The sequence below is a fragment of the Astatotilapia calliptera genome, chromosome 3, assembly GCF_900246225.1.
Source record: "Astatotilapia calliptera chromosome 3, fAstCal1.2, whole genome shotgun sequence".
Lineage (NCBI taxonomy): Eukaryota > Metazoa > Chordata > Actinopteri > Cichliformes > Cichlidae > Astatotilapia > Astatotilapia calliptera.
The window spans coordinates 16,896,873-16,923,792 of record NC_039304.1 but is presented as its reverse complement, the minus strand read 5'-3'; the positions used below and the strand labels follow the sequence as shown (position 1 = coordinate 16,923,792).

The 26,920-nt window shown below is 41.8% G+C and overlaps 2 protein-coding genes across 4 annotated transcripts; one reads left to right on the top strand and one right to left on the bottom strand.

The window, feature by feature from the left end:
- The first annotated feature begins 512 nt into the window (after positions 1-512).
- Positions 513-20,833, top strand: arhgef15b (Rho guanine nucleotide exchange factor 15b). Its single transcript, XM_026162096.1, has 16 exons — positions 513-886; positions 6,861-7,375; positions 9,478-10,440; positions 10,537-10,588; positions 10,959-11,014; positions 12,466-12,716; positions 14,016-14,176; positions 14,368-14,520; positions 14,681-14,810; positions 16,174-16,248; positions 16,565-16,657; positions 16,741-16,895; positions 17,539-17,706; positions 19,257-19,342; positions 19,432-19,536; positions 19,845-20,833. The coding sequence occupies exons 2-16, from the start codon at positions 6,964-6,966 to the stop codon at positions 20,012-20,014; spliced, it is 3,030 nt and encodes a 1,009-aa protein (XP_026017881.1). The 5' UTR covers positions 513-886; positions 6,861-6,963; the 3' UTR covers positions 20,015-20,833.
- On the bottom strand, positions 20,552-25,175 carry LOC113018759 (uncharacterized). Of its 3 annotated transcripts, none has more exons than XM_026162113.1 (4): positions 25,153-25,175; positions 22,849-23,012; positions 22,676-22,764; positions 20,552-21,627 (listed from the first exon to the last, which is right to left on the bottom strand). In XM_026162113.1, exons 1-4 carry the CDS (start codon positions 25,170-25,172, stop codon positions 20,974-20,976), a joined length of 927 nt encoding a protein of 308 aa, XP_026017898.1. In that variant the 5' UTR covers positions 25,173-25,175; the 3' UTR covers positions 20,552-20,973. The 3 variants fall into 3 exon arrangements, with proteins under 3 accessions (XP_026017898.1, XP_026017899.1, XP_026017900.1); XM_026162114.1 differs by lacking the exon at positions 25,153-25,175 and adding an exon at positions 23,653-23,832; XM_026162115.1 differs by lacking the exon at positions 25,153-25,175 and adding an exon at positions 23,056-23,178 and having other exon boundaries at positions 22,849-22,966.
- Between the last annotated feature and the right edge of the window lie 1,745 nt (positions 25,176-26,920).

Sequence of the window (26,920 nt, the reverse complement as noted above, 5' to 3'; positions counted from 1 at the left end):
CTAGGTGGGGGTAGGAGACAAAAAAAAGTTCAGGTGCACCTGCTTTCTTGACACCTGCGCTGGTTTTACACCAACACTATCACGCGCAAATAAATCAGAAGTAAAACATTTGCCTTATTTGTTTTGGAAGACCAAACATGCGCAAAGTTTCAATAAACGTCCACTAAATATTTTCACAGTAAGAGTCCGATAACAACTAATCCCAATCCAAGTCCAAACACGAAACACAGAGTTTTAGCTAAGGTTAAGGGCATGTTGTGTGATGTAGTATCCAATTATATTTTCAGTCATATTTCCATTAGTAAAGGCTAAACCGCTTCAACAGTTGTGCTGGCAATGTTACAATTTCAAACTAAAATATTTATTTTTTTGAACCAAGACTATATATACCCAATATATACATCATATACACACTATATTAATTCGCACAGTTGCTGATTTTGTAGTCATCCCCCACCTTATGTTTTTAAGCCGTAGTTTTATTTTGAAAAACAGTACCGGAAGCTGCAGTTATCTGCTGTTAGCTTGGCAGCAATAGCTCTCGGGGGCAGCTGCACTCCTTCTTTACCTCTCATATTCTGCTGGTAACAAAGGCGAGACAACAAGAGAGGGGTGATGGGTGCTCAGGCAGCAAGCCTGTCAACAATGAACTGAACTGGTTTTGTTTTTATTGGATATTTGTTGCTAACAGCCTGTCTAACTACCGATTTATTTCTTCTCGTGCGCGAGCACAGTTTAAAGTTCATTGATGTAGGCGAGCTGTGGACAGGTTTTTAATCCCGAAGCTTTCGATTTTCTTACAAAACATAAGCAGAGTATGTTGGACTTCGAGCACTAAAGCCGAATGACTGATGATAAACATTCAGACCCGTCTTCAACAACACTGGTGAGTTTCTGTCTGTGTAATTATATTTTATATGGAGATTTTGTCTATATTTGGCATTTTAACAGGTGCACTTTGCTGGATTCCGCGAGCACCTGTTCCTTCTGTGGAATATGTTGGGATACAGTGACAGTGTTAAACTTAACAGTGGTTATTTTAAAGACTGTATTAGCGCAGAGTTTTCTGTGGTTTTATGCTATCTTTTCAGATTATATTTCAGAGACTGTTATGGACTCATAAGTCCATTAAGTGCTCTAGTCTATAAACAGTGATTGTTTTGTATTCACTACATAAGAAGATTGTTTTTCACAGTAAAATCATGCTTCTTTGTAGGATCATCCACATCTGGCGGGTCTTAATGTGGGCATTTTTATATAGCCTATTCATAACCTCATGGTAGTATGCTCTCTCCTCATATCAACCAACTCTGTTTCTTTCGATCTCCATGAGAGCCCACCGCGCTGTTTGTGTGTGTATGTTTTCCTTTCTGGCACACCTTTTCCTGTCTCCTCTTCCTGGCCAACGTGGAGCTTCCATCCACATCACAAGTATTGATGCTGCTGAGGTAGAGAGACTCTCTTAAAGCCCCCATACCCAATTTATATACACACTCAATCCATTAGGCTTCAGACCAGATGGCATAATGTGGACACACACACACACACACACACACACACACACACACACACACACACACACACACACACACACACACAAAACACTGTGCTAATGGACGTCCTCTCTAAAGGCACTTAAGTATTGTTCTCAAGCTGGATTGATTTAAGGGATGACACTATATCTGATATGTATTGGATTTACAGGATAAATACACTGAGTGAAATGAATGAGTGGCCCACTGACCCAGCCTGAGCATCTGTATGGTCCAGCAGACTGGAGCATGCAGCTATTGAGCTAAACAGGTCAACAGAAATGTACACAAAAGAGATGAAATCTGTTGGCCACTGCTTGAAAGAAAGCAATGTCTGGAACGTGACCTTAAAGTGTGTTGTTTTATCTGCAAGTGCATTAGTGTTTTATTTTAACGTCTACACAAGTTCTTTGTGAGCAAACACACCCTCCTGTTAAAGGTTTATAAGTTACTCCTGTGGACGGTGATGATAACTGGAGTGAGATGTGGAAAGACCTGCTTCTACACCCACACGCACACACACACACACACTGCTACAGCTCCTGATGGGTTAATGCTTCTAATTCTGAATTATACCTCAACATATTTCTAAGAACTGTAAAGTACTTAAAAACTCAAAAAAACAAAAAACACATAACGTGACACAGAAACATAAGACAAGGATGGGGTTAGGGGGGTGATTGTGGTGTAGCGCTGTTTGATTTACTTTGTTGAAATGTGAGACTCTTGCTTTTCTGTCTCCTTGTTTAAAGCTGTGCATCATTTACATGCCCTCCAAACCTGTCTGACTAGCTGGTGCACTCTTTCAGTAACAACTGTCTACTGGTGTTTGTGTGCGGTTGACTTTAGTCAGATTCTGAGTCAAGGAGCTATTATGGTCACAGTGACTTGTCTGTTTGCATGTGTAAGTATAATAAAGATGACAAATATCTTTAAAATGTGGTTTCCCTGAGACAGAACAGCATATGTATTTCTTACACCAAGCCTTCAATCTTTTATAAAACTGTCGTCAATAGCGGTTTTTGATCGGGGCGACATGGGCGGTTGTGTGGTGGGGGCAGTACCACAGGCATCTCCAAAAGAAGTTGCTCGTACTCGAGCTGCCCCGACATCAGCCAGCGCATTTTGGAGATGGCATAGGCACCGAGCGGTTTTCTGCTGCCCATTTGCGGGGAGGGCGCCCTCCCCAAAGTAAACTTTATTGTCATCTGCGCTACATACAGTCCAGTATATAGAGAGACGAGGCGACGAGGCTCCAGTTACAGCAGTGCAAGTTAACAAACAATAACTATAAGAAGAGTAAGAAAATAAATATACACTTTAGGCATAGGGGTAAAGGGATCAATAACAATTTAAAATGTATAATTTACAGTTTGATGATTTAAAGTCTCACACACAACCCGTCGAAAGGGGAGGGTGTGTAAGGTGTAGGTCTATTAGGTTATGTTGTGGTGATCCTCGGGTTGAGGGATGGGTGTTCATACTGGAGTATAAAATTAAAACCAATGGAAGATGGACAAGAAAAGTTCAAAGCCATCAGGTGCTCAGTTTAGAAAAAAGAGAAAAGAAGATGCAGGTAAGGAGATGTGTGATTGGATAATGGCAGGTCATCCTGAAACAATCAGAATCAGAATACTTTATTAATCCCTAAGGAAATTATGTGGGTTACAGTTCCTCCAAGAAGAAATTTTAAAAATAGTAACAGTAACAGACTAAACTCCAAACAATACATTATGTTACAGATTTTACACATTTAAGAAATAGCACTAATATATACAGATCACTCAGTTATAAATATCAAGAATTAACAGAGGTGGTTATAAATAAATATCAAGAAAATTGACATGAATATTACAGAGTGGAAAAGAGCGTGTGTAAAAAGGGTCTAACTATTGCAGTTGTTGGAGCTATTTGTTCTTTATTTTTATTATTTTGAAATTAAAGTTTGTTGTTAGTTCACTTATATTTTGGGGTTTATTTACACGTTTATTTGTAGGTTAATATTTGTTTCAATGTTTTGTTTGTTTGGTGTTTACCTTGTTAAATTAGTAAGAGCTGTAGGACCATTTTGTTTCTATAAATAAAGAGACTGGTATAGGACCAGCATGCACTGGGGTGGGCCTATGGTTTTTTACCAGAGCAGGAGAAGCAGCAGGAAGGAACAAAAAATGGATCTTGTTATTGTTTGCCAAACTGGATGAATGAACCATAAAAACGCAACCTTCAAGTTTGGACCGTGGACTTCTTTTGCCTGCATACAAAATATTATCTCAGTGCAGCTGTGGCTTGTGGACGTTTAATTGTGGGATGTTTGGTTTGTCAAACAAAGGAATTGCCACTACAGCAGTGTTCACAGTGTGTTAGATGGAGGAGTTGTACAGGGAGATGGCAACGGGCAGGAATGATTTCCTGTGTCGGTCAGTGGTGCTTTTTGGTCATCTCAGTCTCTCACCGAACGTGCTCCTGTGACTAGCCAGTACGTCATGGAGTGGGTGGGAGGTATGATCCATGATTGTCCTTCTCTTGGACAACATCTACCTCTCTGACACCACCCTAACAGAGTCCAGCTCCATCCCCACAACATTACTGGCCTTGTGGATCAGTTAATTTCGTCTGTTGGCATCTGTGACCCTCAACCTGCTGCCCCAGCATGCAACAGCATAGAGGATAGCACTGACCTCAACAGAGATACAACAAGATAACATTAATTAGTAGGGATAGTGAAAACTTCTGTGTACGTTTGCTAGCCACTTGGCTATGATAGTAAACAGTTGACACTGATGTAGTTTACTGAATCAGACTGTGTTCAGCACAATATTAATTAGTCATTGTCAATTGTTGATTTGTCCTATTCTCATTGTCCGATGAATTATAATGGCTGTTTGCAAACTATACATACTCTCTCTCTCTTTATGTTTATCTGGTTAAATTCAGTATGGTTCCAACAACAGTTTTTACAGTAAAATATGTTTTACATGTATGTACAATCCTTAATATACATATATACACATAAAATATACAAATATTTTAATGTGGGGAAACATTGCTCAGACTTTTGAGATTTCAGAGAGGCCGAGGTGTGTTATCCTGCTGGAAACAGCTATCAGCGGCACACTGTGGTTATAAAGGACATGGTCAGCAACAATCCTCAGGGAGGCTGTGGTGTTTAAACGATGTTCAGTTGGTACTAAGAGGCAAAGTGTGATAAGAAAATAGCTTCACACCATTAACCCACCAGCATCCTTAACTGTTGATGAGACAGGATGGATCCATTCTTTCGTGTAGTTTACACCAAATTCTGACTTTGAGAGCCAAATGTCAAACCAGAAATCAAGAGTCATGAGACCAGACAGCAAACTTCTAATCTTCTACTTTCCAAATTTGGTGAGCCTGTGTGAACCGTAGCCTCAGCTTTCTGTTCTTAGCTGATAGGACCCAATGTGGTTTTCTGCTGCTGCTTCAAGGTTTTATGTGTTGAGCATTCAAAGTTGCTCTTCTGCATACCTTGGTGTGTAACGAGTGCTTGTTGTTGCCTATCAGGTCGAAGCAGCCTGGGCATTCTCCTCTGACATCAATGAGACATTTTCACTCAGAGCACTGCCGCTGAATATTTTCTGTTTTTTCTGACGTTCTCTGTAAACCCTAGAGATGTCTGTGTGGAAAGAGTAGATCAGCAGTTTCTGAAATATTCAGACCAGCCAGTCTGGCACCAATAACCATGCTACATTCATAGCCACTTAGATCGCCTTTCTTCCTCATTCTGATGCTCAGTTTGGCACAGGGCTGCAGATCATCACAACAAGGAGCACTCCAATAATTAGTATAGTAATTATAGTAATTGAATCTCTTTGATAAGACCCTCACTGTGCAGTACAGTCTTCAAGCCTAAGCTGCTCCTGGAAAGCTGCTCCTCGGTAACCCCAGCTAAAGGTTGTGTCTCTTTCCACTTGTAAACTTGGTGGACTGGTGCTTTAATAATCTGCTAATGCGAAAAGTGAATCGTGATCAGCTGTGCTTAAGGTGACTTATGATCAGTTACTCTTTTGGCTTCCATAAATCTTGTTAAAACTTAACAAGTAATCCATATTTGCTCATCTATGAGTCATTTAAGAGACGCTCCTGCTTACAGCACCACATAGACATGGATTTGTCAGCATTTTAAATGCTCGAGAGATTAACCAGCTAATCAAAAGTGTAATCGCAGAGTTAAAACTGTCTAGAAAATCAGAATGCTTGCAGCTACACGCTCAATTTATTCACCAAAACGATATACAAAGCAGTGCAGAAATAACATGTTTTTCAGGATCTCTGTTCTCTTTTCTTCATGACTCAGTGCATGACTAAGCCTGCTTTGATTTGCTATTGCATCAGTTGTCGCGCACACAAACAGGCACATTAAAAAAAAAAAAAAAAACATATGGTGAGAGGAATATGCAGCGTGGACATTTGGTCACCCAGAATGGAAAGGGACTACCACATTGCTGTCATCACGTTTCTTTTTATAGACACTTTTTAAAAAAGCTCTGGTTTATTCGCTTCATTTGAATGACCAGAGTGCTTTGAATATGGAAACTTCCCCGAGTTCCCTCTAGATTAAAAGATTAGGTCTCTGCAGATTTACTGCAGGCGTGACGTCAGGGTGTATGTGTGAGAGACCAACGTTTTCACAACTGTAAAGTACTCCAGTTAACATCCCTAATTAACTTTTTTAAAAGTTGAGTAATACACGAGTGATGGTGATATTTGTGAAGGGAGGAAAACACAACTGTCGAGGATGTGCTCATTCTCTGAACACAGATGTGTGTGTGAGGCTTTTAAGCTGACATGTCAACACGGGAGACGGTCGAGTGGTTGTTGATGCATTAATATTAACTATTAATCAAACTGAACTGGTGTAACTTGATCACATGACCTTGGGGGCTCGTTACACAGATACAGCACACAAAAGAAGAAATGCTTTTTGTATTTCTGCATCTGCACTGCTCCTCTGCACAGAAGCTCTTCTATTTATAACAAAAGGCCTTGCGTAGCTGCTACTGCCATCAGGTATGCCCAGTATCCCTGTTCTGAAGCCATTAAAACAGCGAATAAACACTGTGCAGTGCAGGATGTTTCTTTAGGAGCAGCTAAAACACTCTCTACCGTCACCATACAGTTGTTGGAAACTAATGAGCTTATTACAGTGTAAAGTTCATTCTCCTCTGTGGCCTTGCAGAGGGGGGGTTTCTACATAAGAACTCAAAGTCCTACTCAGCGCTGGTATTCACATACCGAGTTACGTAACATCGATTTCCTCTCTGTAAACATTTATTTCTTTTTACTCCTCAGGAGATGATGACACGCTCACATTAACATTCACAAAAGCCTGGCCTTTGATAGGTCAGGGCAGTGAGTGAAGCACATCAGAAGAGACGACGTCCTTCCTGCCACCATGTCCGTCCAGGAACCGCCGACATCCACTTCACCCTTCAAACCCGAGGCCAAGCCAAGGCCGGAGATTCCTCCAAAACCACAATGCAGTTCCCCTACTCTTGGAGAGAGGGACAGCAATGTCAGACGCTCTGGAGGGAAGGTCAAGAGGATTGTGAACCAGTTCAGCAAGCAGGAGTCCACTGAAAGGTTGGAACCGGCCACCAATGGTACTGCAGAAGGCAAGCCAGTTAGACAGTCCAAGAGGCCTCCTACGATAAAGCCCAAACCCCGGGTGAGACTGCAGCTTCAGAAGGAGGCAGAGCAGGCAGCTCCGCCGCTCCCTAAGAAGAGGAGCCGCTTGGCGAAGAAACAGAAGGAGCTTGATGGAGGAGAGGAGGGGGACAGAAGCAGCGTGGAAGGAGGCCGATCAGGTAAAGCTTTGGGAGAAGTATATGGGAGAAATACCTCTATCTTGAGTTTAATTTATTATTTTAATTTGCGTTGATTGGAGTTAAACTGCAGGTTTTGTCACAGATATAAAGATGGTCAGAGTGAAGTAAGGTTAGTGTTTACAAAGAAGCAGAAATGCATTCTTAATGCAGTTTCACATCAAAAGCAAGTGTCACCTGATTTACTAGAAACTAAACGTGTTTAAACCTTTACCTCCAATTAAAAAAAATCTCTTGCAACAGCTGGTCAAAGATCAGATGACAGCAGTAATTGTTTTATCTTATAATTAGGCTAGTTTCACAGACTTAGTGTAGCATAAGATCACACATGAATTATTAGACATTTTGTCTGATGCAAAAATTGTGTGTGTGTGTGTGTGTGTGTGTGTGTGTGTGTGTGTGTGTGTGTGTGTGTGTGTGTGTGTGTGTGTGTGCGTGCATTTAAAGACCTTGGCATATGAGTGTTAAATGTGTAACGTCAAATGTGCAGCGTAATCAGTGAGCTCTGAGGTGTGGTTGTGTTTGAATGGTCTGTCCCATAAAAGAAGTCAGTCAGCTGATCCTGTGTGTGTGTGTGTGTGTGTGTGTGTGTGTGCAAAGCAAAAAGTTAGGTGTGCTGTGTTTACTTTCTGTTGGAAAAGACAGAGGGATCCTAGAGGGATCTCTTCCATCTCTATCTCTTTGTTTAAGCTGCAGCGACACTTTTCTTTGGTGTATCATGGTGAAACCCAAAGAAATTAAGTTGCATTGGTACTGATGTGAGATTTGAATTTTCCATTCCAACATACAATATCACTTCCCTTGTTTTGCTTCCTTGTTCAAACAGAAAACATTTAAACATGACCTCACTGAGTCTTTGAGTGAATATAGCTAAAGCATGCAGTCAAGTTTAAAAATAAATATTCCTGTTAGGGCAGGGGAGGGTCAGAATTTATTCCGGCACACCCCAACAACCACAAGTTTTATCTTTTATTGTCAACATTAGTAAAAACAAACAAACAAAAGAACCCCAAAACAGGGATTTCATTCATTTTAAAAGATTAAATAAAATGGATCTAAAGCGAAATGATTCTGTTGCAGCACCAGGGCAAAATCTAAAAATATCACCGTATACAATAAATAAACAACAGAGTTAAAATAGAAATGTCACAGGCACATAGTGAGGATCTTCTACTGTGAGATACTTCAACAGTAATAAAAAAAATTAAAATGAGTTTAAGTTGAAGAAGAGTAGATGTTAAAGAAATGTTTAGGGATAATAAGCTCATTTTAAATTGTTTATATATTTATTGTCTTGCTAGTGATTTGCTAGTGTAAAAATGATTTAAAAAATGGTGATTGGTGAAATTTTATATAACTTGCAACCGGTGCCTCGATTATGTGCTAGTGGCCAATAACCAGTTACAAATCAAATGTGCAGTAAGTGAATCTTTTCTTTTGTGGACGGCTGTTGTGCAGTGTTTTGAGCTGAATCAGTATCTGTGTCGGTGCATCTGATAGTTTTGGGGAGATTCCACTCGTTTAACTCTCAGGAAATAAAGGTGGTCCAACACCACCATCGCTGATGTCACCAGCATGGCAAAGTGCATCAGTGTTCTTAATGGTTTAACTGGAAAGTTACCAAAACTGTCCTTTATTTCCCAGCTTTTTTAGATGCTTACTTGCTGACCCCTTTAACCATCTTTCCAGTTCACCACTCTCTTTCCTCCACCTCCTCCATTTCCTTTTGTCGGTATTGAATTTTCCCCCATGCGATCCTCCAAATGTTTCCATGAATATTTGAAGACGCGTGCTGACTCAACGGTGCAGCATGTGCATGTGAAGCATTTATGGGAAGAGAAGATGGGGGGGAAGGGGAAGCAAAGCTCTTAATGAAAGTGTACCTTTCTGTCTGAGGACACAGGAAGTGGGCAGAAAGCAGCCATTCCCACTCATTAGCTCAGTTTTTTTGTGTGTTTTGTTTTGTTTTTTAAATTGCAAAATAAGGAAGAAACTAAATATTTGAGAAGTTCACTATCATTTTACTTTCTTCCCCTTTTGAAAACATTTCAAAACAATTCATGTGTTTCTTATGTTTTACGCAGAGCCTGATGGAAAGGAGGTTGAGGTTGAGCTTACTGGAGGAGATAAAGTGGAGGCGGAGCACAGTCATCACACGCCTGTCAGCCCGTGCTGCGCCCCGAACTGCAGCTGCATCTGCCACCTCCAGCGGCCTGGCATGAAACTAATATGGGTCCCCGTGAACGTGGAAGATGTTGGGGAGGAGGGTGGAGAGGAGGATGAGGAAGACTGGGAAGATGAGGAAGTAGAGTTTGTGGATGAAGGGGACAGTGAGGCAGAGGACACAGAGGACACTTTTGCGATTGAGGAGGATGAGGCGTTGAAAAAACAAAAAGCAAAGTTCCACGAGTCGTTGAGTGTTTTGATTGCGGACAACCAGAGGAGGCGTTCGGACCCGGGTCCTCACTTCATTCTTGCCTCGCTTGCTATCACTCGCTCCGGGTCTCCCCCCGTTCCCCCAAAACGTATGCAGTCACCGCAAATTCAGCACGGAAGCACCCAAAATGAAGAAGAGAATATTTACGAGGCCACGCTTCCATTGATTTACCCCACTCCTAAAAACAACGCAGTCGAGTGTAAGGAGCTGGATATTCCTCTAATCAAAGTGTGCAAACTAGGCCGTCGGTCCAAACTGACCAACAGTCTGTCAGATCCCACGTCCGAGTTTCAGAAAGAGGGAGAAACCATAGTGACCCCGGACGAAGTTCCGCCTGCTATCCCCCCGAGGATCCCTTTGAACCAGGACAGTCGTAGCCAAACAATACCCAGGGGCGGCATTCCTCTTCCCATGCCCACACCGGAGGAGGGTCACTTGTTGCGACCCTCCTCCCCCAGTGGCTCCGCCACCACTGGACTGAGCCCTCAGCGAGCCCACACTCCACCTCCACACATTTCCCTCCAACCTCAGAGACTCCCACTACCACCACCAAAGGCAGATCCCAGGAGGCTCAGCACTGCCTCAGCACAGTCCCTCACACTGAAAAAAGGTCTGAACGAGGATTCTGTGTGCCTGACATGAGCTGTGAATGATGCATACAGGTAATATCTGTTTAACTAAAAGCAGCCATGTCTTCTTTTACTAGGGGAGGAGAATGGAGGGAAAGAGGAAGAGAAGGAGGACACAAGCGAAGAAAAGTGAGTCAGCATCTTTACCTTTCCATTTTAAAAGGATATGTGTGGAAATATTTTATATTTTCCTCAGATAAAATGACACAAATATATGCAGTATATTTCCAAAGATGCTCCTAAACAAAGGTGCTTTTCCCTCCTGTTTGAGTAAAACCTGCTAAAAAAATACAGTAGGAGGGCTCAAGCTACAAATGGATAAACAGGGTAGAGCGCATTTAGAGAAGAGCTAACACAATGTCTTCATATAAGAAAAATAAAGATTTTCACCTGGATTACCCTTTAAACCAGCCTTTATATTATTGAGAGTATTGACAGATTAATAAGGGGGCATTTGTAAGTTGTTAACCCTTTTCTCCAATGTCATGTCCCCTGACAGGAGGAATTCTATCAGGAGGAAGATTGGGTTTATTTTCGACACTCGTCTGCAGGATGGTAAGGCTGACACTCAAAACAAACAAGCCACAACAAGCCCAGATCTATCAACTGTAACCCTGTTTCCAAAACAAGTCCATAAATGATTCAACTTCTAATAAACATGCCTTTTACATTTACAATAATCCGCTCACAGTCCACGCGTCCTTATCGCCACAGGCTAAAGATGGAAAAATTGCCAGCATCAATAAAGGGGCAAATTTCACTTGCTGATTGGTCAGGTCACACCTACAGGCATGTGTGGCTGCGCTGAGCAGGGATTTTGCCATCATACCTGAGAGGATTGCTGGATGATGATTTGGGGCAACACTGTGCTGTTTAGTTTTACTTTTTGCATCAGAAACTGTTAAATAAACAAAAAAATTTTGGACGTAGTTTCGTAGGATATTTGCAGACAGTGAAGCTAAGATTAAAAAAAACATTGGAAATATTGGAAAGTCCAGTTGTTCTGATCGTGTCATTGCCTGGCTGTCTTTGTGTACAGTCGGAATTCACTGCCTGGGTCACATTTGTGAAGGCGCCGCTAACGCTCAACAGCACATGCAGGTTTTGGAGCAACAAACAAATGCCACCTGCATGACGTCAGATTAAGGAAACTCTTTCTTGTCACCTTGTCACATTCTCCACATACTGAAACTCCAATGCTGGTAAAACATGAGTACAGGTGCTAACAGGATGTGCCTGCAAAACCTTTCACCCACTAAAAAACAGTCCTGATGAACTGTTGAGTAGCTGAAATCCTGTTAGACATTCATTAGACATGCTTCTGTCCCTACAAAAACCAGATTTTGATATGTAGTTCCAGTTAGACAAGCGTTTGCACTGGATACAGGTTTATGTCATTACTAGTATCTTAAATAGGAAACGCATTTGGTGAATTTTACTATGAGCCATAATGTTTGTCTCCATTTAATCAGTTTCTTTGCACATTATCGTCAGTGTGATTGAATCTGATGATATTCATCTGTATTTTCATCGACTCCATTAAGATGTATTGCATGTTGTCCTAATTCCAAAGTACCTGAGACAGTAGATCATGTACTATATACAGCACTGTCTTATTTGCTCTCACTGAACAAATCACTGATTGTACAAAGTAATTTATTACTTTATTATTTGTCACTCGAATGCATTTTAATGAAAAAGATGCAGTTCTGACATTTTTTTTGGCTTTACCTCGCAGCAGGAAGTGATGCTGCTGGGAAACTCTTCGCCAAAGAGCGACGGTGACAGTGTTGAAGCTAAGGCATGAAAATTGAAGAATAGCTTTAAAGTAGCAATAAAATTCAAGTTAAAAGAAAAGGAAAGCCTAAAACGTAACCAAAAAGTTAAACGAGTAGTTCTTGGTTTACTGATAACTGATTATGCAGGTCCACTGGGAAGCAGAGTGATTGATGTTTATGAATATATGTAGTAATCAGGAAAATGTTTGACTCTTTTCCCTGTTTCAGAACCTCTCTACCAGACGTACCGGGCTTCTGTCATTACAAAAGAGATCCGGCGCCAGACAGTTTGCCGTAACATCAGCAAAACTAGTGCGGACTATGCTATGGACCACCTCGGTCGTCGCCCTGGAAATGGAGGACCGAGGGGCAGCCCGGTGCCCACACCGGTTCAGAGCACTCTGTGGCAGGAACTCCCAAATGTGCGGGACAGCGGGGTGCTGGAGAATCTCAGCTCTGACCAGTGCAAGTACCAGGAGGTGAGGGAGTGGAGGAGAGGAGACGATAATGCATGGCAGAGAGGCTCCATAAAGACAAATCAATAAAGGCTGAAAGGAGAAATCTGAGATGCAGGATCAAGTTTTCCAACTAATAATATAATGCTTTTACATGAATTAGAATCCATTTAGCCACACTGTCTAACTCATTGCTATTACATCATATTGATTCACCCGGTATGACGTTCAGAAAAGCTTTTACAGTTAGTTATAAAGCTGTAGTGCCAGTAACAGAATTTGTAAAGGTAAATAACCTTTGAAGTACTGATACAGGCTTAAATACACCCCTCACTAATATTTAGTGAAATGACAAGCTGCACATTGACTCGACATTTTTGATCGCCATCATCAAGCATCTGGCATCATTCTGGCTGTATATTTGATTGCTTCTCTGGGCAGAATTGCTCCATTTAAATTGCTTGCTTTGTGTCATAAATCCGTCTTTTAAGCATAGTCTACATGAGGTCGGGGCATGAAGAATGGCCATGCCAGAGGCGTAATGCTTGTTTGCTTTATCCATCCCAAAATCAGTCTGATGTGTGTTTGGGATCATCCTCTTAAAGCACCCAGCTGTGGCCAAGTTTCAAGTATCTAGCTGTTGATTTGAGGTGAAGTTGAAGAATTTGGAGGTAGCCCTTTTTCCATTATTCGAGCCACTTTATGCAATATACTGGTACCACTGGCAGCAGAGCAGCCGCAGAGCTTGATGCTACCACCACCATGCTTACCATGCTCAACAGCTGATGCAGTGTTCTCAGGTTTAAACTCCTCATCTTTGCTACTCCAAACATTCCTCTTGTCATCGTGGCCAAATAGTTCAGTCTTGGTCTCCGTGTATTATCCATGTATTTGTAAATTTCATTTTGGAGCGGAAACATATTTTTTGGTCGACACCCTCTCAGTTCATGGTGAAACTGGCTTCACTGTGGACAGGATGCTGGTGTTCAGCAGTTTCCAGTTCCTCACAGGCTTGAGCCTTGGTGGTTCCTGGGTGGTTCTTGCTTATCAGTTTCTTCTGATCTGAGGGTGACAGTTTGTGTATTCTTCCAGACGTTTGCTGACACATCCATACAATTGTTTGAAATGATGATCTTGGATTTTAGTTGTTTATAAATAGCTCCCAAGAGCCCTTCACAACCTGTGTAACTCTTCTTATTTAAAAAAAAATCATATATAAATCATAAATATTTCCTCTATAAACATGAAAACTGCAGTTATCCTGCTTTTTGTGTCATCTTGGTTTCCTTTAATGTGCAGCTTTGTTCACCTTCTTCCTGACAGAGTATGTTTGAGGTCCTGACATCAGAGGCCTCTTACTTGCGATCTCTTCATGTTCTGACTGAACATTTCATGGAGAGCCGGGAGCTGGAAGAGACGATGATCATCAGAGACAGGAAGACCCTCTTCTCCAACATCCTGAGGATCCGTGAAGTCAGCGAGAGGTGAGGGAAAAAAAGGGTGAAGGGAGATAAGGAAAAAACAGAAACTCCAAAGTGATTTATGATGTGAAGTGCTGCAAGGTCACTTGTTGAAGATGAAACTGGGACAGGAATGTAAAGCTTGTTCTTTATGGTTCAACAGGCTTGTGCACAGTTTTCTGCAAGTTCTGAAAATTTGTTATCTGACTCAACAGATTCTTGAAAGACTTGGAGGACCGCATATTTCAGGACGTGGTGTTCTCTGACATTTGTGATATAATCAACTACCATGCCCAGCACAACTTCCCCGCCTACATTGACTACGTACGCAACCAGATCTACCAGGAAAAGATGTTCACTGAGCTCATGTAAGCAACCAGAGTTTCACTTGAATCAGGTTCAAACTCTCTGAGAATTTCCGTAGCAACTATGAGAAAAGATTGTAAGTAGTGCAGGCTGGCAGGGTACCAACTGTCTCAACTGGAGACAAAGTCTTACCTTATCTTTACTTTTGTGGTGTATTTACAGGAAGAGCAACCTGCAGTTCAGTGCAGTAATCACTCGTCTCCAAGAGTCGCCTCAGTGCCAGCGGCTGCCCTTCATGTCTTTCTTGCTACTGCCGTTCCAGCGAATAACACGCATCAAAATGCTCATTGAGGTGTGCAGCATCACCCAGTTTTCACTCTCTATGCCTTAGCATATGTCACTGGTCACTTTATTAGGTACACCTGTTCCACTGTTAGTTAACATAAGTTCTGTAATTGCAGCCAATCCCCAACTCTCTGTCAACAGTATTCAGGGCCATTGATCAGTGCTCATGACACATACATATTAATGATCAATTCACTTTGATGAGTGATGAAAGGTTTCTATAGGTTTCTATAGAAATGTCCACATGATCAGAATCATCTTTCTGGGCTTAACTTCAAATATCTAATCAGCCAATCACAGGGAGACAACTCGGTTCAAACAGAACACCAAAGTAGGGAAGAAAGATGATTAGAGCGACTTTGAACGTGGCATGTTTCTTGGTGCCAGACAAGCCTGGTCTGAGTATTTCAGAAACTGCTGATTTTCTGGGATTTTTTCCCCACAAAATAATAACTGAGATAACATCTCAATACAACCAAGGTATGCAGAAGACCATGTCTGAACACACAAGCAGATGGGCTCCAGCAGCAGAAGACTGCACCAGGTGCCGCTCCTGTCACCTGATAACAGGAAACTAAGGCTACAATTTGTCTGGGCTCAATATTAAACAACAGAAGATGAGAGAAATGTTCCAGGCTTGATCTGGAATCTCACTTTCTGCTGCAGCATTCAAAACAACATAAACACAGTTGTATAAATATTTCAGGATTCACAGTCACCAGATGTCAACCAGTAGAGCACCGTTAGGACATGGTGAACCTAGAGATTAACATCATGGATGTGCAGCAGACAAATCTGCAGCAACTATGTGACACTGTCATGTCAACATGGACCAAAATCTCTGAGGAATGTTTCCAGCACCTTGTTGAATCTATGTCACAAGTAACTAAGCCAGGTCTGAAGGCAAACTGGAGTCAAACCTGGTACTAGTGAAGCCCTTACTAACTAGGTGGCATGTGAGTGCATGTTTAGGCCACAGAGTGACAAATTGGTTATTTGCTTCTGCTTCTCTCCTGAGAGGAAAAAGCTCAGCAACTCACAGATGAGTGACAGCCTTTGTAAGCTTTACGTGCTTTACTTAAGTGCCAAACAAAACGCCACAGTACATTGTGCATAGCTGACCCTTCTCTCCTGAGGGTCAGTGAAAGGCAATAGCATGAGTTCATCACGGTGTTCGGATGTGTGGAATGCCCTCATTCCAGCGTAATCTTACACACTCTAGCCTTCGCTGATCCTTTAAACTATAAGCAAACACACAGACTCGCCTCGCCCCAGTTTCACAACCTTGCTTGTGTTTTGGTGGAAAAATGTCTCCTGGTAATGTTGTTTGTCTGTTTGCAGAAATAGAAAGTTGTTGTTTGTTGTTTCAGAACATCCTGAAGAGAACAAAAGAGGGGACGAAAGAGGAGCAGACAGCCTCAAAGGCTTTGGCCTCTGTGTCCAAGGTAAACACGCCTCACTCCTCAACCACCCTTCTGCCTGCAAATGCGGCATATTTGAGTCTAAAGTGTGCCGTATGCTTCTGGAAATTAGATGTCAGCTATTGTCTGAATGAAGGATTTCCTACTGAATCAACTCAGTGAGTCACAGGTGCCATTGAGGGCAGTGGCAGGCTGAGATTAGGTTTATTAAAAGAGCCAGAGGAATAAACTTGATACTCCCAGTGAGACACACGGTTTTATACAAGGATGGTTGAGAGGAGGTTTTTTTAAGTGTGAAAATAAAAGGGATCTGCTAAGTGATTTCATCATTTTGTTTCAGATCATTGATGTGTGTAACACAGAGGTGGGAAAGATGAAACAGATGGAGGAGCTGATTCATATCTCTAAGACACTGGAGTTTGACAAGCTCAAGGTAACGGCAGTGTTGATGTTTGTATTCAGCTTATGTGATCTCTTTTATTTTGAAGAGTCGTAAATGCCACCTGTCCTCTTCAGGCCATCCCCATCATCTCCCAGACTCGATATCTGGAGAAAAAGGGAGAGCTCCAGGAAATGTCCAAAGGAGCGACTCTCTTCAACATGAGGGCAAAGTTCACTCCCGTCTACTTCTTCCTGTTCAACGACCTGCTCGTCATCGCTGCCAAAAAGGGGTTAGGTTCAAAAACAAAACTGACACAACATAAAATGCTCTTAATTTGTTGACCCATCTTTGATGCATCATTGATTCGTTCTGCTAGATTCTGATTAGAATTGAAAGCGTACACTGAATTTTTCAGATGTTGTACACATCATGCATTCACAGTCCCTTTACAGCTTAATAAATGCATCTTTCTGCTTCTGTGACAACAGCTACATAAATTTGCTTGATGTCAGTGGATATCAAAGCCTATCTGTAAACTGGAGATATTTACTAGCCTCAGCTTTATGCACTAATTCAGAATTATACATTTTGGTTAATCATTAAACACTGTGAGGGTGGTCTCTGCCTATGCAGCTACCCTTGGAAAAGCCCAGAAACTATTCTAATACTTGCCAAACTATTACATCTTTAATGATATATAGTGAGCTCATTACAGGGGAGGTCGCCGAATGTCGTCTTTATGGGGAAAGAGTTAAATGCGTGTCATCACTCGTTTAAATAACTCCAACTCCCTAAAATTTAAGGGAAGGTGGTGCCAAAGGTGCTAGACGTTAAGAGTATACACAGCATGCGATATACCTGCTTCCTGCTAGACCCGTTTTCCTTCTCATATTTTTCTTGTAATTAGCTTTTGTCTACATTGTCTCAAACAGCGCGGAGCGTTTTGTGGTGCTCGACCATGCCCATCGCTCTCTGGTGCAAGTGCAGCCAATAGAGGAAAGCAGGACCAGTGGGAGCCCCTTCGAACACTGCTTCAATCTCACGCTGCTGGAAAACCACCAGGGACGCCTGTTTGAGCGGCTCATCAAAGCTTCCTCTCAGTGAGTGGTCGCGCGTGTGTGTGTGAACAGCATGTGCTTGACTCTAACATCTGCAGTATCTTGAATGAAAATAAGGGAAAAACTAGACATGAAGTCAAAGTCCAATTCAAGTAGTTCATGCTGTTTACATAGAAGCAGCATGAATCGGGTAATTTGACTCATGTAAAAGAAACATTTAATTTCCTAAAAGGAAAAATTGTAGATGAACTGCGAGTTACTCAAAGGTTATGTGAGATGGAAATGAGAAATTAGATCCACCAAGAAACAGTTCTGGCCTAAAAGTGTAACTAGATTACACTCCTGCCTGGCCACTCCTTGAAAATGTTGCCCTGGATGAACAGCTGTTCTGACTTTCAAAGTAAAAGCTTAACGAGCACAAAGAAAAACATTCACACTACATTAAAAATTAAGTGAAATTATGAACCAAATACAACAAACACATGTGCAAAGTCCTGCCCCCCCTGATTCATGCCTGGGAGCCAGTTTGGAGAGCATACAAGCTGACGTCCTGGATGTTGACAGACTTGCTACAACCGGCTTACAGGGAAGTTAAACATGGAAAAAAAGGATGTTTGTCATTTCAAACAATTTTCATTGTGATGTTTGTTTATTATATGCATGGTTGGCAAGGTATCATGTGTCTTAATTGCCCCTTGAGGATAAATATGGTCTTTTTGACTTTGACTTGATGACAACATGATCTGACGGAAACATTGTTAGGATGTTTTTGCAGGTTATAAAATATCCCCAGTGTTAGGTGATCCAGAGCAATCAAAAACATGTCCAGGATGTGATTGAGGCCAGAGAATCCATAATGCTCTATGCAAAACATTTTCTCTGTTAAACATTTTGAGGATGTGTTGTTGGTGAGTTAGGTGACATAGTTTTCCTCTAACACCATCACAGTAAAATGCAAATATCGGTCACTATGCTAATAGTATAATGTGTGACTCCAGGGAATAAATCCTTCAAATTTAGTACTTAGGCCAAAAACATCTAATGTCGATCCATTCGTGTATCCACTTCTGCTTATCCAACTCGGGGTTGCAGTTAGGCTGAAGCCTGTCTGAGCCGTCATAGGGTGAGAGTTGGAGAGCACCCAGTACAGTGGTTAGCGCTGTACAGCACAGTAAAAAGGTCCCTGGCGTCCTGCGTGTTCGCCTTGTGTCTGTCTGAGTTCTCTCTGGTATTTCCAGCTTCCTCCCACAGTCCAAACACACGCCTGTTTGTGTAACTGGTAGTTTTGGCGACGTATCAAGGTTAAACTCAAGATCTCTTGACCAAACCATTATAAAAGTGATTTGCTAAACTTAAATGAACCTAAATATAATGCTGGGAACATTCTTCAGAGATGTGCCAAAATGCAATGTGAGGATTTTTAGATTCAGAAGACTGTGGGACATGTTGAGCCTCAGAAACGGGTTGCTATGGTTTTCTGTTGACCTCCTCTTCTCCTCAGACCTCGAAGGAGGTGAAAACTCTTCCTACTGTTACATCAGGAATTACACGTCACTGGTATGAGACTAAACTGTGGCCGTCTCCATCAACAGGTCGGACATGGACAGGTGGATGGCAGCTTTCCCCAACACGGCCAACCAAGAGAGAGATGATAAGGAAGTGATTTACGAGGACTGGGGTGAGGACAAGCGCATACAAAATTCACACACACCGAGTGTTATGCGAGTTATGAAAGTTTACAATTTTATATGTGTCTGTGGATGGCAGACTGTCCTCAGGTGCAGTGCGTGGAGCAGTACATCGCCCAGCAAGCCGACGAGCTCAGCCTGGAGCCCACTGAGATCATCAACGTCATCCGCAAAACCAACGAGGGTAAGAGCATCGGGTGGGAAACGTTTATCTTTAGAAAACAAGCTGTGGCAGCTGAAACCGAAACTAATTATTATTATTAACATTTGTTACACAGAAAAAGTTACATGTACTAACATGACTTTGTATCACCTCCCTGGACTCTGCTTGTTTATATGCCTCCATCCTCCAACCCTCGCTTTAGCAGTTTATTTGCTTTGACTTTCTTGCATGAACGACGCAGAAACCGCCAATATCTCCCCCTTCCCTTGTTTGTCCTCTCCCCACTCTCCTCCCCTCTCTTTTTTTTTTTCTCCCTCCCCCCCGAATAGGCTTGTACGAAGGAACCCGCCTGTCGGACGGTCAGAAGGGCTGGTTCCCCGTAGCGAATGTCATCGAGATCACAAACGAACACGTGAGGAGGAGGAACCTCCGGGAGCGCTACAGAGTCATGCAAGCAGCGACTTTGGTTGCAAACAGCAAGACCCGCACGCTTCAGTAGATGTTTACAGTAAATGACGTGGACACTTTTGAGAAAGACAGTTACTCAGGGACTGTGCCACGTGAGCTGCCAGTTTCTAGCAAACAGGAAACGAAAGGTAAAAGCAGAAGGGCGACCACGACGAGACGGCGGACACACACTCGAGCTGCTGCAGCATGTGCTACTTCAGCAGAAGAAACAGAAAGTATGTGACAGCAGAGGATTAGCTTACATATCTCCCTAACTGCAAGGATCCACCTCTTCCTGTTTTCCGTGCAGCCCCACGCCAACACCTCTTCACAGACTGCTGTGCCAAACTCACATGCCAGTCATTCGTGGCATTGTTCAAACGCTCGTACGCTCAGACAGGAGCTGGGTGTTGGCTGGAAACATTTAGTTGTCAATACACAAACAATGCCCTGTTTTTTAGTGCTATGTGACACTTGGTTTGCCGGATTAGAGAACAGAAGGAGTCTTAAAAAAAAAAAACACAAAAACCCCCAAATGCATCTCAGCTGAAAGATGTTAACGTTTTAAAATTTCACTAGAAAACAGACATAAAATCAGGAAGTGCCTTTTAATTGAAAACAGAAGTACACAATTGTGAAGTACGGGGTTTATGCTTTCAGCATGTGCAAACTGTGCTTGAACTTTGTTTTTTATGTTTTTAGTAGTTGTGCTTTTGACTAGCTTGTTAGCTTGTCCACCACTGTGGAGTGGTGCTGTAGCTCCCCCTGCAGGGCATCAGGAAATGGGGTCTGGTCTGTATAGTATGTTGTAAATTACAACAGGGTGATTCTCCTTCAGGACATATTTTAATAAAACCTTTTGTCTTTTTAACTGGCTCTTTGTTTCTCGGTAACGTTTACTGAACATTATAAAGTTCTCGTCTGTCAGAGGAACCTGTGCAAAATCCAAAACTGGGTAAAGTGCAAATACAATGCTCAAACACAAGCGCCGAGAACATAAATATTGAGCAGTCACTGTGTGATATCAACATCCATAAGGCTCAGGAGCACGTCCACGGCATCGCCCTCCAAATCTGAGAGCCTCTGTTCCTTTGCTTCCATAAACCCTTCAAAGACACTCACTTTGCTCTTGATCACTGGGGATGTCTTCAGGGGAACGGCGCTACTTCCTAATGCAAGTGGAGCTTCAGCTTCCTGGTGTGTTTGAGGGCTTGGGCATAGCAGAGGACCGGGAGGAGTGTTTGCTGTTTCATTTCGGTTTTGGGCCTTCAACAAGTCAACATAATTTAGTTTTAATTGACTCGAGAGAGTGTCAGCGACTTCAAGCTCTGCATCTGACCAAACCGTTCCCTCTATCAGTGCACCACGAGCAGGTTTGTACCCCTCCTCACCATCCTTGGCACAAGGATGACTGAGGTTTGAGTCATCGTCCATTTGGTAGTGCAGTTTCAGCAGGTTAGTAACGGCCTGGTCCTCTTCCTGTGTAAGCTGGAGGACAACCTGCCTTGGCTGCACCTGAGGGTGAATGGTTTGTGTTCTCCAAGTGGGGCTACCCAGATCTCTAGTGGGGTGTGGTCCTGATCTGAATGGGTCTGGGCGGTTTGGTGGGGCCAGGCAGGCGGACATGATGGGTCGTGGCGTGTTGAGCTGCAAGCAATCAAATACCTGAGAGAAATGAGATGAAAGAAAGAACAGCTGTGTGTCGCTCCAAAAACAACACATCATTTGTTCCCATTCCTTTTGCACCTTTCACTGAATCAAGTAGTGATAACTCGGACAGGCATCAAATAGTATTTTGGCACCAGGGTGTCCTTAAAAGAGAGGACACCCTGGAAAATTAGCAAGTGGAGCATGAAATAGCAAGAGTCAGGCCTGAAAAAACTATCTACAGCAGATGAACAATATCTGAACCTCGTGTCTTTAAGAATCAGGCGATAAACATCCAACAAAGACATAACACACATCTACTGTTCACTGAAGCATCATCAGAAATGGCCTAAGTGGAAGGCTGGCTGTCAAGAAGCCATTCATAATGAAGAGAAACGGATAAAACGGAAGAACTGCACTGATGGAGGGATGAATCCAATGTGAAACTTTCAGTTCAAATTGTTAATAATGCGAGGAGAGAGGTACGACAATAAGTGTCTACAGCCATTTGTAAAACATGGTGGAAGCCTGTCATGCAGTCGCATCACAATACACCAGCACAAAAACTGACTGAACGACTCAAAGAGCAACTAAAAGAAAACACAATTATCATGAAGCGTTTGATGTGTGCATTTTTCTATGTGGCCTAAATGAACACTGTTATTAAAACGCTGACACACTGGACTCTTTCCTGTAACCACACAGCGATTATGAAATCTGATTTATATGATAAGTTAATTTCCACAGGATGGTACTTCAGTTTGTGGATGCATTGAGTAGAGGACGATGGGTAAACAGAGGTGGAGGCAAAATGTAGTTTACAAAAGACCAACAATATTTTTCAAAGTTATCTGAGAGTGAAGTCTTGATGACAGACTCTGACAGAGCATTTAGTTATACTTAAGCTGTGGTATTGTTGTGTGGGACTCTGGCCCCTGGAAAGCCATACAAGTCTTTATTTGGGCATGCAGGAACTAATCCTTAGAAAATGAATGAGTATGAAAAATGGAGCTTCTCCACAACAGTGTGTTTTGTTGGTGCAATTATGAAATGGTCTCTCACTCACCTTTAACCCACTGAGTCTATTGGGGATCCTCCTGCCACAGCACATGGTGGGGTCAGTGTAGAAGAACTCTGCGGGCGTGGTGGGGTGAGCTGGGGAGAAATCAGGGAGTCCTCTCAGAGGTTGAGCAGCTGGATGAAGCTCCCCTTGAGCCGGTTTAGGTAAAAGTGACTCACCTGTTTGAGCGTTTTCTTGACTGTGGCGTGGGAGGCCTGCGGCTCTGTACAGCGGCAGGAAGGAGGGGTGGTACAGGGTCCTGTTGGACAGAGGGGGCAGGACCGTCTTCCTGGGTGTCTGATGGAGGACGGACGATGAAATCACCACCGCTGACCCGCAGGACCTGCGCATGCAGTCCAAGTGAGCTAAAGAGTGATGTCACTCACCGATAAATGCTCCTCGCTGTTCATGGTGGTTCAGCTGTGTTGCTCGAGAGGTAAGGGTAGCATCTAACTACTAACTACTCATAAACTTGTTTATGCTCCGTTAAAAGAAGTCGGGGTAGCGACACCTGCTGACTGACGTATGAAACGCAGTGTGACTGCATATATGTATTTCCGGTCATGCTCTTATTCATATTTGTAAAAATTAAAATTAAAAAATGATCCGGAGAAAAAAAAAGTCAATGTCTCTAATAAAGTGATTAAATTCACATTTTTAATCAAATGGTACAAGAAACCATGCAGTGCATGACTTACAGCAATTAATCAGGCCGACGTCCTCTTAGATAGTTTAGAGTTCCAAAAAATGTCAGGCTTTTTTGCAATATAAACGCATGAGTCGCTTTATTAGGTTCACAAATGGACCACCCCATGTTGTGTAGCTTCCTGGATTTTATACTTATTGGGCTACATACTTCTTTATTATGAAGGCTATACGGTGCATAAATCAAAATTCACATGTTTTATGTAACTGAAATGTTTAATTATCTGGGCTAAAGAAAATAAAGTTATAGACCATTTCTATGAAACGTGTATACTTACTGCATTTGGTATACACACACACAGCAGATTACAGGGATGTAACACCAGCATGTGTAAAAACACGGCTTTGATTTTGCTACCCCATTTGATTTCCACGCTATGTTCGGGAAAATTTCTCTAGATCCACACCTGTGCACCCCATCTGCTTCACTTGTGTCAAGCCAGCCTCCAATTCGAGACTTGCAGTCAAGCCAGCCTCCAGTTTGTTTTACATTCCCTGTGTATTCAAAGTATTACGGGAATGGATGTGGAAACCGGATTTCAAAATAAAAGCCAACTTCGAGTGAATTAACAGATATGTTAAGAACATAATAACATATAATTTAGGCTTCTTCTTTTTTTTTTTTTACAAACTCTAATGTTAGATCTATATGACACAGCCTTGTACCCTAATTGTGCCCTGTCACTATCAAGGCCATCTTATTTTGGATTTCAAAGTAAAAGCCCTGTGAATCTTCATTTTTGAACTACTCTTTCAATGACTTAATAATGCTCTTAAAAGCAAAAGTCGTATTTCCAAATACTATTTGAACTTTATATCAACACTTTCCAACCACAGTCTTTTTCACAGTGATACCATATCAATATCAAGACATTCTGATTATGCCTTCCAAAATAAATGCCCTTTCAAATTGAGCATATACGACCTACTTTTTTAACGATTTCAAAATGCTCTTAAACAGAATTTTGCTGTTTCCACAGGATAATTTCACTTTAGGTCAACAGTATACAACCTCACGATGTTACCATATCAATATCAAGTCATTCTGATTTTGCTTTCAAAAATAAAAGCATTTTCAAACTGCCCATATCTGACTTGATCCTGGAACAATTTCAAAATGCTCTAAAATGGCAAATTCCTGTTTCCACAGGGTAATTCCACCTTAGATCAACAGTATACAGCCCCACAGTGATACCATATCAATATCAAGTCACTCTGATTATGCCTTCCCAAATAAAAGCATTTTTAAATTGTCCATAATTGACCTAACTTTCAGTGATTTCAAAATGCTCTAAAATGGAAAATTCCTGTTTCCACAGGATAATTCCACTTTAGATCAACAGTATACAGCCCCACAGTGATACCATATCAATATCAAGACATTCTGATTATGCCTTCCAAAATAAATGCCCTTTCAAATTGAGCATATACGACCTACTTTTTTAACAATTTCAAAATGTTCTTAAACAGAATTTTGCTGTTTCCACAGGATAATTTCACTTTAGGTCAACAGTATACAACCTCACGATGTTACCATATCAATATCAAGTCATTCTGATTTTGCGTTCAAAAATAAAAGCATTTTCAAACTGCCCATATCTGACTTGATCCTGGAACAATTTCAAAATGCTCTAAAATGGAAAATTCCTGTTTCCACAGGGTAATTCCACTTTAGATCAACAGTATACAGCCCCACAGTGATACCATATCAATATCAAGTCATTCTGATTTTGCCTTCCACAGTAAAAGCCTTTTCAAATTGTCCACAATTGACCTACCTTTCAGTGATTTCATCCATCCATCCATTCGCTTCTGCTTATCCTTTTCAGGGTCGCGGGGGGCGCTGGAGCCTATCCCAGCTGTCATAGGGCGAAAGGCGGGGTACACCCTGGACAGGTCGCCAGTCTGTCGCAGGGCCAACACACAGGGACAGACAACCATTCACACTCACATTCACACCTAGTGACAATTTGGATTAATCAATTAACCTATCCCCACAAACTGCATGTCTTTGGACGGTGGGAGGAAGCCGGAGTACCCGGAGAGAACCCACGCAAACACGGGGAGAACATGCAAACTCCACACAGAAAGACCCCGGCCTGATGGTGGAATTGAACTCAGGACCTTCTTGCTGTGCGGCAACAGTGCTAACCACCGTGCCACCGTGCCGCCGACATTTTTAAAACATTCTGAAATAATTGAAAGAGTATATCACATATGGACAAATTCGACGGGCCATTAATTTGAAAGGCGAAATCAGACCAACATGAAATTTACATGGTTTTACTGTCGGGTTGGATACTGTTGATCTAAAGTGGAATTATCCTGTGGAAACAGCATCTTTCAATTTAAGAGCATTTTGAAATCGTTAAAAGAGTACGTCGTCTACGGGCAATTTGAAAATACTTTTATTTTGGAAGGCAAAATCAGAGTGACTTGATCTTAACATCGTATCTCTGTGGGGTTGTATACTGTTGATCTAAAGTGGAATTGTCCTGTTGAAACATGAATTTTTCATTTAAGAGCATTTTGAAAAAGCCAACTTAAAAGAGTAGGTCGTATATGGGCAATTTGAAAAGGCTTTTATTTTGGAAAGCAAAATCAGAATGACTTGATATTGATATGGTATCACTGTGGGGTTGTATACTGTTGATCTGAGGTGGAATTACCCTGTGGAAACAGGAATTTTTCATTTTAGAGCATTTTGAAATCACTGAAAGGTAGGTCAATTGTGGACAATTTGAAAAGGCTTTTATTTTGGAAGGCATAATCAGAATGACTTGATATTGATATGGTATCACTGTGGGGCTGTATACTGTTGATCTAAGGTGGAATTACCCTGTGGAAACAAGAATTTTTCATTTTAGAGCATTTTGAATCGTTAGAAGATTAAGTCAAATATCGGCAATTTCAAAGGGCCATTACTATGAAAGGCAAAATCAGACTGACTTGATATTGATATGGTATCACTGTGAAAAAGACTGGTTGGAAAGTGTTGATATAAAGTTCAAATAGTATTTGGAAATACGACTTTTGCTTTTAAGAGCATTATTAAGTCATTGAAAGAGTAGTTCAAAAATGAAGATTCACAGGGCTTTTACTTTGAAATCCAAAATAAGATGGCCTTGATAGTGACAGGGCACAATTAGGGTACAAGGCTGTGTCATATAGATCTAACATTAGAGTTTGTAAAAAAAAAAAAAAAAAAAAAAAGCCTAAATTATATGTTATGTTCTTAACATATCTGTTAATTCACTCGAAGTTGGCTTTTATTTTGAAATCCGGTTTCCACATCCATTCCCGTAATACTTTGAATACACAGGGAACGTAAAACAAACTGGAGGCTGGCTTGACTGCAAGTCTCGAATTGGAGGCTTGCTTGACACCAGTTCTGCTTCAAGGTTGGACTTGTGCATTTAGAGACACTCCTCTACATACCTTGGTTGTAACTGATGGTTACTAGAATTACTGATGCCTTCTTATCAACTTGAAGCAGTCCGACCTCTCTCCTCTGAGACTTTCAGCGAGAGAACCCTGCTTCTCACT

Bases quoted from the DNA above. Each gene is read 5' to 3' on its own strand.
- arhgef15b (XM_026162096.1), top strand. From the start codon at position 6,964: ATGTCCGTCCAGGAACCGCCGACATCCACTTCACCCTTCAAACCCGAG. The intron at 11,015-12,465 runs GTAAGGCTGACA...TCCCTGTTTCAG, and splicing joins CGACACTCGTCTGCAGGATG to AACCTCTCTACCAGACGTAC. The intron at 17,707-19,256 runs GTGAGTGGTCGC...CTCCATCAACAG, and splicing joins CTCATCAAAGCTTCCTCTCA to GTCGGACATGGACAGGTGGA.
- LOC113018759 (XM_026162113.1), bottom strand. From the start codon at position 25,172: ATGGATGAAATCACTGAAAG. The intron at 23,013-25,152 runs GTAGGTCAATTG...CTGCATGCGCAG, and splicing joins ATGGATGAAATCACTGAAAG to GTCCTGCGGGTCAGCGGTGG. The intron at 21,628-22,675 runs GTGAGTGAGAGA...CATTTCTCTCAG, and splicing joins ATAGACTCAGTGGGTTAAAG to GTATTTGATTGCTTGCAGCT.